The sequence below is a fragment of the Phascolarctos cinereus genome, unplaced genomic scaffold (assembly GCF_003287225.1).
Source record: "Phascolarctos cinereus isolate Bilbo 61053 unplaced genomic scaffold, phaCin_HiC Scaffold_1;HRSCAF=81, whole genome shotgun sequence".
In the NCBI taxonomy this organism is placed as follows: domain Eukaryota; kingdom Metazoa; phylum Chordata; class Mammalia; order Diprotodontia; family Phascolarctidae; genus Phascolarctos; species Phascolarctos cinereus.
Window position 1 is genome coordinate 103463771 of NW_027555514.1, and position 13494 is coordinate 103477264.

Genomic DNA, 13494 nt, shown 5'->3' on the forward strand with positions numbered 1-13494 from the left:
TCTGCCCCACTAAACAAAATTTTACAGAGGAAAAAAGTAGACACTTAATAGAACAGGGTTATTTAAAACGTTTCTGATGAAAAAACCAAAGTGGAGTAGGAATATAAAATACAAACACAAGAATACAGAAAAATCCTAGAAAGACAAATTTATACGAGCAGTTGGAAGGGACTGTATAATGGTAATAATAATAATAGCTAACATTTATATAACTCTTCAAGGTTTGCAAAGTACTTTACATATATTATTTCATTTTGTCCTCACAACAACCTTACAAAGTAGGGGCTATTATTCTCATTTTACAGGTGAGGAAGCTCATGCTGAGAAAGGTTATGTGACTTGCCTAGGGTCGCACTGCTAGTACTCTTCTGAGGCAGAATTTGTATTCAGGTTTTCTTGACTCTTGCACTGTGTCCACTGCACTAGTTGCAATGCTAACTTTTTAATAGGGGGAGAAGAACGAAACAAGTGTCCCCTTCAGAGCCTTAATATAGACGTCCCCAGGTGTGAGAAGACCTCAGACCGTGGGTGTACCAGTGACCTGAGCCTTCCATTTCCTGCCCAGCACAGCATGTCCCTGAGGAAAAGCTGCTTGGGGCCAAGCTGGGCATTTTCCATATGCTCCAGAGCAACCACTTCCATTTGTACCAGCATGAGGCATCTTACCGCCTTCTGCTGCCAGACTAATCTCCCGAGTGGGACGTAGAGAACTCTCTGTGCAAACAACAGCAAATCTTCCTTTGATTTCCGGCCTCTCTGCTTGTCTTTTGAGGGTACAAGAGTGGGCCTTCCACTCAACATTCTTATACCTGGTCATATCTGCCACATCCCAGTGACTCTGAACTCCTGTAGATCATCATCCGAACCACATTCTTTACCACCTGCTACCTGATTCCTCATTTCCCTCCTCCTCAATCCTCCCATCCCAAAATTTCATCATAATTCCACCTAACCCTTCTGTTTTCATTTTAAATTTTTTCTTCTCACACATCTGTTAGCTTTTACTGAAACATGGCTTTGCCTTGATGACAAAGTCTCCCTGGTTACCCTTTCCAGTGCTGGCTGCACCTTCTCTCGTTGTCCTGTGCTCACTAGTTGAGGTTGGGGAATTGGAGTACTTCTTGCTCCCCAGTGTCAGTTCCATGTACTCCCCCTTCCTCCTTCACTCGATAACCTGTCTTCCTTTGAGGTTCGTACTATTCATATATACCACCCAATCAAAATCCTGGTAGCTGTATGTCTGCATACATTCTCTTTCTTTCCTCAGTGATTTTGAGGCTTACAGTTTTTCTCTCCTTCCTAGCTCCTGCCCTCACGCTAGAGGACTTCAGCATGCATATTATTCTTCTTCAAATACCCTTACTACTCAGTTCCATAATCTGTTTACCTCCCATGAGCTACTCCTCCACTTCACTTCAGCCACACACAAAGATCTTGCCACCATCTACAAATGTACTGTCTCCATGTTCAAGAATTCTGAAATCCCCTTGTCTGATCATCATCTGTTGGCTTTTTGCCTCTCCCTCTCCCTTCCCTTACTTAGCTTTACCCTTCATCCTCACCATGACCTCCTATCCTTTGACCCCATCAATTCTGTCCCAGGCCATCTCCTCTGAACTAGTCACTCTCTCTTCTCCTCATCTTGACTCGTTGGTGAACCGGTTCAACTCTACATTGTCCATTCTTGAATCCCTAGTCCCTTTATCATATCAAAGATTGGGCCGCTTCCACCATTCACTGTCGTTGTGCCTATGCATGTGCTGCTGAATGAAAATGGAGAAAATTATGTAACTGTTCTGACTGGGTCCACTACAGATGTATGTTATACAGCCTCAGCTGGGCCCTCAGTGCTATTTTATAATCCTATCATACTTCCCTTACCTCACTATTCCACTCTCTACGATGTCTCTTCCAAATCTTTTCTTTCCTCCTCAAGCCTCTCATGGCTCCTTTTCCCCTGACTTTCTCAGCTGAGAATGGAGGCCATTCACCATGAACTCTCTTTTTTCCCTTCTTCCTCTTCTTTCACTCAGGTGACTTCTGCTACTCTCTCTTCTTTTATCCCTCTCTCACGTGATGAACCCTCTCTTCTTTTTTGAGCATTCTCCTTCCATCCCATCTCCTCCAATGGATGGCCTCCCTCTCATCCCCATTCTTTCACTTATACCCACTTTCTCCATCTCTACTATCTTATTTTCTGCTGCCTACAAACATGTCTATGTCTCCCCCATTCTGAAAAAAACCCTCACTTGATGCTTCTGTCCCCACTATCATCACAGATGTCTCTTGCCCTTTGTAGCTAAACTTCTAGAAAAGGCCATCTATGATAAATGTCTCTATTTTCTTTTCTCTCACTTTCTTCTTGATCCCTTACAATCTGGCTTCTAACCTTATTCCATTGAAACTACTCTCTCCAGAGTTACTAAGGATCTCTTAGTTGCCAAATCCAGTGGCCTTTTCTTATTCCTCATTCTCCTTGACCTCTCCGCATCCTTTTATAATGTTGATCACTCTCTCTTCCTTGAAATTCTCTTCTCTATAGGTTTTCAGGACGCCACTCTCTCCTGGTTCTCTTTCTCCCTATGTGATCTGTCCTCTAACTCCTTTGCTGAATGTTCTTCTAGGTCACATCCATTGACCATAAGTATTCCTCAGAGAATACTTAGGGTCCTGTGCCCTCTTCTCTTCTCCCTCTGTATTGTTTCACTTGATGATCTCAACAGCTCCCATGGATTTACTTACCATCTTTATGCTGATAATTGTTAAGATCTATCTTTCCTGTCCCAGTCTCTCTACTGACCTCCAGTCTTGCATCTCCAACTATCTTTTAGACATCTTGAACTGGCTGTCCAGTAGCTATCCTAAACTCAGTATATCCAAAACAGAATTCATTATTGTCCATCCTGCCTCCTGCCCCATTCCCTACCTCCTGCCTTCCCTGTTACTGTAGAGGGCAGCACCATCCTCCAGGTCCTTTTGGCTCACAACCTAGGAGTTATCCTGGATTCCTTACTCTCTCTCACCCTCTCTATATATAAGCTGTTACCAAGGCCTGTTGATTTCACCTTTGCAGCATCTTTTGCATACCTTCTCTTTGCTTCTCTGACACTGTCACCTCTGTAATGCAGGCCCTTTTATCTCATGCCTTTAATTATTATAGTAGTCTGCTGGTGAGTCTGCCTGCCTCAAGTCTCTTTCGCCTCCAATACACCCTTCCTTTAGCTTTGTTGTTGTTCAGTTACTTTTTAAGTCATGTTAGATTCTTTGTGACCTCATTTGGGGTTTTCTTGGCAAAAATACTGGAGTGGTTTGCCATTTCCTTCTCCCTCTCATTTTACAGATGAGGTAACTGATTGCACCATCTAGCTGCCCTCCATTTAGCTACTAAAGTGATTTTCCTAAAACACAGATCTGATCACTTCATCCCCTACTCAGTAAACTCTAGTGGCTTCCTATTTCCTCCAGGATCAGATCCTCTGTTTGGTATTCAAAGCCCTTTATAACCTACCTTCTTTTACCTTTCCAGCCTTCTTACACCTTACTTCCCAGCATGTACTCTGGTCCAGTGACACTGGCCTCCTGGCTCTTTGGAGAACAAGATCCTCCATTTCTCAGCTCTGGGCATTTTTCTCTGGCTGTCCTACGTGCCTGGAATGCTCTCCTTCCTTTGCTCTGGCAACCTCCCTGGATTTCTTCAAGTCCCAACTAAAATCCCGTCTTTTACTTGGTCTGCCCCAATTTTCTTACTTCCTGTGCCTTCTCTCTATGAATCATTTTTTATTTATCCTGTATATAGCTTGCTTTGTATATATTTGTTTAAATGTTGTCTCCCTTATTGTAAGCTCTTTGAGGGCGGGAACTGTCTTTTGCCTCTTTTTGTATCCCAAGTGCTTAGCATTGTGCTAGCACAGGCACCTAATAAATGTGTATTGATTGATTGATATTAGGGGAGTTAAATAAGAAAAACAAGAGGACATGGGGGTGGATTGGTCCAGTTAAATGAATGAATGAATCATTTGTAAGTACCTAATTATGTGCAATGCACTGTGCTAAGCAATGGGGATACAAATAGAAAATGAGACAGTTCATACTCTCACAGAGTTTAGCAGATATTTGGAAGGCTTATGCAAGTCAGAAACTTTCTGTGGTCCGTAGGGTGTTTTGGCCAGGTAATGCCACTTCTTAATGCCATTTCCACTGATAAAATCACAGCAGATTTTGATATTGAACCATTTGGCAGTGCTAAGGACTTTGGTGGCAAGAACTTTCTTTTCTAGGTCTTTGATAGATGTGGTTGTAGCACGTCAAGGGCAGTGGCAAGGCTGTATCTCTTCATGGATTATTTCTCAGGACTGGGAACATTACTGTTCCAAAGACTTGGGTTCAGGGTCCTGGTCTGGTGCCGGCAGGGTCTGAGGAAAAATAATGATAAAGGTGGTGGTGGTGTTTTGACTTGCCTGGCATATACTGCCTCCTGTCTTTGCCTTAGAATACCTTATTGCTTCAGCAAGGCTATGTTGTCCTGCCCGGTGTGTGGTAATAGGTAGGGATAGTGGGCCTCTTCTCCAAAGAATTTTTCCCCTAGGTGATCGTTGTGAGGGCTAGGTTGGAGTCAGGACCAGTGTTCTGGGGTTTACTGCTACTCCCAGGATTCTTTTTTTCACAGAAGAGGGGACAGAGACAGGAAGGTAAAAGGAGGAAGAATGGGGTGGAACTTGGTATTTCTTATAATTATGATGTGTAAGAAGAGCATACAAAGATGGAAGAAGGAAGGGGTGGGGGAAATAGGCATCAGATGAACATTCTTTCTTATCTGAAATAGACAAGAGAATTGAAGATACATGCACACACAAACAGGTATAGGAAAAAATAACACCCAATAGGGAAATAAGCAGGGATAGGGAGAAAGGGAATATTTAAAAGGAAAGAAAATCCTGGAGAGGATAGCTGTAAGCAGTTCCTGTTTCTAAAGTGAAGATTAAAAGGGAAGAAAAGAAAAGCAAAAACCGAAAGCTAAGAGGATGCCTATCAGATGGGAATGGTTGAACAAATTGTGGTATATAATTACAATGTAATTTTATTCTTCTGTGGGAAATTGTGAAAAAAAAATTTCAGTGAATTCTGGGTATTTTAAACAAGTACAGAATGAATTTAATAGAACCAGAACAATTTATAGAAGGACAACAACATTGTAAAGACAAAGTTTTGAAAAATTTAAGAATTCTTGACCAAATCACTGACCAGCCGTTTTCCCAAAGAATCTATGATGTTACCCACCTCCTGACTGAGAGTTGGAGAAATACACATCATATTTGGATGTGACCACTCTATAGATTCATTTTGTTTGATGTTGCTTATTATGAAGGGCTTTTTTCCCCCTATTTTGTTTTTTAATTAGGAGGAAGGAAGGTTTAGTGTTAGTGGTGCCCCCCCAAAAGAGGGCCATCAAAAACATTTTTAAAATTTGTGAACACAAGAAGTAAATAAATGACAATTTACAAAAATAGAAAATACTCAGTTTAACAGGACAGAAATATAGAATTTAAAGAACCCTATTTCAGTGGAAGAAAATGAACAAACTATAAATGAAATTCCAAAGGGGGGAAAAAACCTCTAGGACTAGATGGATTCACAAATAAATTCTATCAAACATCCAAAGAACAATCAATTCCAATATTATATAAATTGTTTGCAAAGTTAGCAAAAGAAGGACTCCTACCAAATTCCTTTTATGACAGAAATATAGCCCTGATTCATAAACCCAGGAGCGTTAAAACAGAAGAAGAAAAATTTAGAGAAATATCCCTAGTGAACATTGATGGATAGCAATTAGACTAAGACAGTATACCACAAAGATTATACAATATGACCATGTCGAAGTTATGCCAGGAATGAAGGGTTGGTTTGACATTAGGAAAACTACAAACTCAATTAACCACATACAAAATGAACAAAATCATATGATTATATTGATGTAGAAAAGCTTTTCGATGGAATGCAGCATCCATTTCTGTTAAAAAAAACACAAACACCCCCCCCAAAATCAGAAAACGTTGGAATAAATGATTCATTCCTTAAAATTATAAGAGATAAACTAGAATCTTCCAACAAAACCAGGAATAAAATAAGACTTGTCATCGCTTCTGTTTGACATAGTGCTACAAATGCTGGTTATAGCAACGACAGGAAAAAAATTGAGGGAATAAGCAAAGGTAAAGGAGAAGCAAAATTATCACTTTTTGTAACGATGTGGTTGTGTACTTGCTGCTGAAGAGTCAACCAAAAATGACAGATGGTGCAGTGGATAAAATACAGGACCTGGAGTCAGGAAGACCAAGATTCAACTCAAGCCTCAGACACTTGCTTTATGGTCCTGGGCCAGTCACTTAACCTTTGTCTAACTCAGTTTCCTCAGCTGAGGAAAATAGGGATAATAACAGTATCTACCTTTAAGGGTTGTTGTGATCAGTAAGATAAAATTTTTAAGAATTAAGCATAGTTATTGGTATATAATAGACACTTAATGAATGCTTGTTCCCTTCATCCTTCAGCTTACAAGATACAAAATTAATATACCCAAATCATTACATGTCTTTATAATAATGGTAAAATACAGCAGGGAGATACAGAAAGAGAAATTCCATTTGAAAAAAAACACTAAAAGACTGTATAAAATACTAAGGAATCCACTAATGTACACCTAAAAGCTATTTGAATATAGCTACAAACCACTGTTTACAGAAACACAGATTTAAATAATTAGATAAATATTAATTGCTTATGGGTAGAGTCGATATAATAAAAATGACAATGCTAACTAAATTAATTTACTTATTCAATGCCAGAGCAACCAAACTACCAGAAGATTACAAACTAGAAAAAATAATGAAAGTCACATGGAAACACAGAAGGTCAAGAATCTCAAGAGAAGTAATTGAAAAAGGTAGCAATGAAGGGGGCCTCAAAATGCCAGATCTCAAACTATATTACAAAGCAGTAATTTTCTTTTTTTCCTTTTTTAAAAAAAAAGTGTTTTATTTTTTCCAATTACGTGTAAAGACAAATTTCAACATTCATTTTCTGAAAGATTTTCACTTCCAAAATTTTCTCCCTCCCTCTTGGCCCCCTTTCCAAGATAGCAAGCAATACATGGCAAGGCTGTACATGTCGAATCATGTAAAACATTGTTCCATGTTAGTTGTGTTGTGAAAGAAGAAACAGAACAAAGAGAAGAAATAAAAAAACAACAAAAAATGAAAATAGTATGCTTTGATCTGCTTTCAGACTATATGCGTTTTTTCTCTTGATGTGGATAACATTTTCCATCATAAGTCCTTTGTAATTGTATTGTATTGCTCCTTGGATCATTGTATTGCTGAGAAGAGCTCAGTTGATCATCGCACATGTTACTGTGTACAGTGTTCTCCTGGTTCTGCTCACTTCACTTAGCATCAGTTCATGTAAGTCTTTCCAGATTTTTCTGAAATCTGCCTGCTTATCATTTCTTATGGAACAGTAGTATGACATTACATTCATATACCACAATTTGTTCAGCCATTCCTATTGATGGGTGTCCCCTCACTTTCTAATTCTTTGTCATCACAAAAAGATCTGCTATAAGTATTTTTGTATATGTAGATTCTTTCCCCCCTTTTAATGGTCTCTTTGGGATACAGACCTAGTATTGTATTGCTGGATCAAAGGGTATGCAGTTTGATTGTCCTTTGAGGATAGTTCCAGATTGTTCTCCAGAATGGGTTGGATCAGTTCATAACTCTGTCAACAATGCATTAGTGTCCCCAGTTTTCCCACATCTTCTCCAATATTTATCATTTGCTTTTCTGTTAGCCGGTCTGATAGATGTGAGGTGGTGGTACCTAAGAGTTGTTTTAATTTGCATTTTTAATCAGTAATAATTTAGAACATTTTGTCATGTGACTATAGATAGCTTTGATTTCTTTATCTGAAAACTGTCTGTTCATATCCTTTGATCATTTATCAATTGGAGAATGACTTATATTCTTAGAAATTTGACAGCATGCCCAAAGGGCTATAAAACTGTGTGTACCCTTTGACCCATCAATACCACTACTAGGTCTGTATCCCAGAGAGACATACAAATGAGAAAAGGACCCACATATACAAAAATATTTATAGCAGCTCTTTTTGTGGTGGCAAAGAATTGGATATTGAGGGGGTGCCCATCAGTTGGGGAATGGCTAAACAAAGTGTGGTATATGAATGTAATGGAATACTTTTGTGCTATAAGAAATGATGAGTAGGCAGACTTCAGAAAAACCTGAAAAGACTTAAATGAACTGATGCAGAGTGAAATGTGCCGAACTAGGAGAACATTGTACACAGTAATAGCCACAGTGCGTGATGACTAACTTTGATAGACTTATCCCTTCTTAGCCATACAGGGATCTAAGACAACTCCAAAGGACTCATGATAGAAAATGTTGTCCACATCCAGAAAAAGAACTATGGAGTTTGAATGCAGATTGAAGCATATTATTTGCTCTTTTTGTTTCTTCTTTCTCGTGATTTCTCCCATTGGTTCTAATTCTTCTTTATAATATGACTAAAGTAAAAATAGGTTTAATATGAATGTATGTGTGGAGCCTATATCATATTACACGCCATCTTGAGGTAGGGGGAGGGGAGAGATGGGGAGAAAATTAAGAACTCAAAATTTTATGAAAGTGAATGTTGAAAACTAAAAATAAATAAACTTATAAAAAAATGAAAGAAATGTGACTCAGTTCTTTATATATTTTAGAAATAAGGCTTTTATCAGAGATATTTGCTATAAAAACGATTTCCCAGCTTTCTCCTTTCCTTCTAATCTTGGTTGCATTGGTTTTGTTTGTGCAAAACCTTTTAAATTTAATATAATCAAAAATTTCCATTTTGCCTTTTGTAATGCTCTCTGTGTCTTGTTTGGTCATACATTTTTCTCTTCTCCATAAATCTGGCAGGTAAATTATTCCTTGCTGTCATAATTTGCTTATGATATTACCCTTTATGTCTAAATCATGTACCCATTTTGACCTTATCTTGGAGTACAGTCTGAGATGTTGGTCTATACCTAGTGTCTGCCATACTGTTTTCTAGTTTTCTCAGCAGTTTTTTTGTCAAATAGCTGAAATCTTTGGGTTTATCAAACAGTACATTACTATAGTGTTGTGTATACCTAATCTTTTCCCCTAATCCATCACTTGATTTTTTTAGCCATTACCAAGTAGTTTTGATGATTGCACAGCAGTAATTTTCAAAAAAATTTGGTGCTAATTAAAAAAATAGACCAGTGGGACAGATTAGGTATATGACATACAGAAGCAAATAAATCTATTAACTTATATTCAATAAACACACATGTCTCAGCAACTAGGATAACAATGCACTATTTGACAAAAACTGTTGGGAAAATTGCATAGCAGTATGAAAGAAATTGAAATTTACATGTCACACTTTGTACAAAGATAATCTCCTAATGGATATGTAATCTAAATATTAATTGTCACATCAAAAACAAATTAGAGAAACATGGAAAAAATTATCAGAAAATTTCATGACTAAACAAGGATAAAGAGGATCGTAGAAGATAAAATTGATAATTTTTGTTACATAAAATTCAAAAAAGTTTTGCACAAACATTGAATGAAGCTTAATATTAAAAGGGAAACAGTTACCTGGGGAAAAATCTTCGTGGTAAGTTTCTTTAATAAAGGTCTCATTTCTAAGATATGTAAGGAACTGTTTCAAATTTATAAGAATTTTTAAAAAGAAGAGATTTATAAGAATAAGAGTCATTCCCCAATTGATAAATGGTCTAAAGCTATGAACAGGCAATTCACAAGGGAAGAAATCCAAGCTATCTAGTTATATGAAAAAATCTTCCAAATCACTAATAGTTAGAGAAGTTTAAAGCAATTCTGAGATTCTGCCTCATACTCATTAGATGAGTAAAGATGACCAAAAAAACAAAAGAAATAAGGAAAATGATACATATTGGAAAGAGTGCAGGAAAATAGGCACGTTGATGCACCATTGGTGGACCTGTGAATGGATACAACCGTTCTGAAAAGCAGTTTGAAATTATACACAGAAAGTGATTAAACTGTGCACTAAACAGTTTGTACCACTATTGTCTGTACCCCCAAAAGATCTATAATGTGTGAATATGAGAAAAGTAGGAGAACCAGGAGAACAATTTATACAGTAACAACTTTAACAAGAAACTTTGCAAGCTGGAAGAACTATGATCAATGCATTCACCGTCCAAGATTCCAGAGGACTGATAATGAAACATACTATCCACCTCTTCACAGAGGGGTGATGATTTAGGGTACAGAATGAGACATTTTTGCAAACAAGCAAGGAGAGGATTTGTTTTACTTGACTATAAATATTTATTATAGGGAATATGTTTTTCTTTGCTCTTTTTCTCAATATGGTGAGAGGTGGGAGGGAGATAAAAGATTCTGTTAATTAAAATTTCTTAAAACAGGTGTGGAGGTGGGGGTGCTGCTACATTACACACACTTTCAGATGAGATCATTATATCAATTTTACTTAAATGTTTTGTTATAAGACCTTTCAGTGTAAGGGTAATCTGTAAATATTTGTAGTATAAAACCAAAGCATCAGTACAACTTTTAAGTTAATTTTTTTGTTTGTTTTTGTTTTCTTTTGGTAAGGCAATTGGGGTTAAGTGACTTGCTCAGGGTCACACAGCTAGTAAGTGTTATGTATCTGAGGCTGGATTTGAACTCACGTCCTTCTGACTCCAGGGCCGGTGCTCTATCCATTGTGCCATGTAGCTGCCCTTAAATTATTTTTTTTTAAATTTTAAATTAAAATTTAAAAATTAAAATGTTTTGGAATGCCCTTCCTAGTTACCTTCTCACTACTTTGCCTTTGCCCATGTCCTGCCCGGCCCCCCGATAATGTAGTGATTTTTTGTTGTTGTTTACATTAGAATTTAAAACAGCCCTGGTGTGCCCCTATTGGTTCTGCAGTGGCGACAGCTCCTTAGGCTCCAGTTTCTGGAACCTGTGTGGTGATGGGGAAGGAGAGGGGCCAGAGAATTTGATGGTTGGCTGCTGGGCAGTTCTCCTGACTCGAGCGTGGGGACCCTGTTGGAACTTGATGCCTTTTCTGTGCAGTGTACAGGGGGCCACAGCCTCCCCAGCTTGAAGGGATTGGGGCCCTGAGGCTTTCACTTATCTGTGTTGGACATTTTTCTATTTGGGGGCTCAATAAATTGTTTAAACCTTTAAAATAAAAATTTGAAAAAATGCAATTAAAAAAATTAAAGTGTATATACTTAAAAAAAGAAAGCATGAAGTAGAGTTTTATGTAAAGTTTTATGTTTTGCTCTGTATATGGTTATGCTTTTTTATGTTTGAGTTCAGAATAGAAAAATTAAACATGCTAAAGCTTATTGTACTAATATAAATAATTTCTAATGTAAATAATTCATCATTTTCATGACTGGTACATTTACTTAAAGGTTATAGAAGAGCATATTAGCATTCAAATAGGGCATATATTTATTAGAATAATGAATTTGTGTCAATATCTTACATATTCCATATTTGCTACTGTATTTTTTGGGTTCTGTTACCACAGCTTTTGCTATTTGGCCATTATCCTAAGGGTTTTTATCTTTTCCATTCTTGTAACAGAGTAGTCTCTGAAATGAGGGCTCTGGTCTGATTCCATGTAATATGTGATTTTTATCTGAAGAGTGGGAAGGTGGGTCTCATTCTGCACATACTGTTTGTGGGGCTTATTTCCATCACAACCATACTGACTTTTTCCATCCCCTCCTTCTTCTGTGCAAGTTCCCAAACTCCCATATGAAATGTTGGTGACTCTGGGTAATTATGATTGCTCAAGGCTCTAGTTAGCGTCTTTGGGAAAAGATGATAAAGTGCAAGGAATTTCAAAACCTGACTGAAATTGGGTCAAGAGAGAATTTGGAACCTTGGTAGAGGAGACAGAAGAGAGAATTTCAGATGTTAGCAAGGAAGAGTAACTGCAGGATAAGAGAATTAGAGCATATATGTACATATCTGTATACATACACATATATTCATATACATTAGAATATCTTCTTTAAACTTACTTGAATTTTAAATGAATGATCTCTCTTGTTAACTTTTTTTAGTGCTGATGAAATCATTGTAAAGATGAATGGTAGCCAGCTGACACAAAGATACCTGGAGAAACATGGATTTGATGTGCCTATTATGGTTCCCAAAATAGATGATCTAGGACTTAGACTCCCACCACAACTTTTTCTGTTATGGATGTGGAACGTTATGTAGGTATGAACTTTACACTGAAATTTTAAAATACCCAGGGGAAGATGTGGCATAAGTAAAAATGATTATTGTCCAAATATTTGGAATAGATAAGAATTTTTGTATAGGATAAGTTTACTAAATTGACAATTTCTTAGGTCATTGGAATATACATACACACATACATATCCATATCCATACACATACACACATGCCTAGTCTGTGATATGCACCTAGTAAATGCTTGTTCACTTGCCAGGTGGAAGCCAGGATTGAGGCAGAAGAAATAGGTCTTTTGTGGACTTCCTTATCAGCCTTTGTAAATCACTGCCTTATTCTGTCTCTTTAACAAGCCCAGTTTTACAATGAAGTTGTGAAATGCACAGTATATTTTAGTATCTATTTTAATCCAATCACCTCTCTCAATGAGAAGAGGAGCTACCTTTCAACATCGAGTTATCTTTTCTTTAAAGGATCTTGTTAAAGAGAAGACACTATCAAAAAAGTGTGCTATATGAATGATTCAGCAGGATCACATGCCACGTATATATAGCAATTTCTAAAAGTCTTTGTACAGTCTTAGTGTATTGACTAGAAGATGTAGGCAGATCTCTTTCTTTGGAACTTAAAGACTTAGAATCATAGAACTTTAGAGCTAGAGAAAGCCTTTAGAAACCATCTGAAACAATTTCATTTTATTGATGGAGAAACTGAATATAAGGTCGCAGATCTAGAGTTGGAAAGGACCCTAATGGTCATATAGCCCAACCCCTCTATTGTGCAGATGAGGAAACTGAAGTCCAGAGAGGTCATGTGACCTAGTGGCAGAGCCAGGATTCAAACCAAATTCTCTGACTCCAAATCCGTTGATCTTTTCATCATATGACACTATTTTGACCAGTCTTTTTAACTAGATCTAGCAGTTTTCCCCTCCCTGTGTGTGTGTGTGTTGCTCTTCTGGGTATGAATTTTAAGCTTGAAAGCATGAGCTTATGAAATATCTTATGATACAATATAAGTAGTTTTATATATAACATTAATAGCAAAAAGGTATTTAATTTTACTTAAATCAAAATCTAGAAATTGTCCTTGTTGGTGCTACAAATTTTTAGATGATTTTAGTGGTCAGCCCACATTAATTCAGGTTTTTTAAAGTATTTTAAGAATTTTTTGGGTAACT

The 13494-nt window shown here is 37.3% G+C and overlaps 1 protein-coding gene across 1 annotated transcript in view; it reads left to right on the forward strand.

Annotated features, from left to right (window-relative positions):
• The window catches only part of KDM7A (lysine demethylase 7A), a 102230-nt gene that overhangs the window by 37726 nt on the left and 51010 nt on the right, over positions 1 to 13494 (forward strand). Inside the window, 2 exon segments of the mRNA XM_020998014.2 lie at positions 12179 to 12297; positions 12300 to 12338. Of these exon segments, the coding sequence (XP_020853673.1) occupies positions 12179 to 12297; positions 12300 to 12338 (158 nt within the window).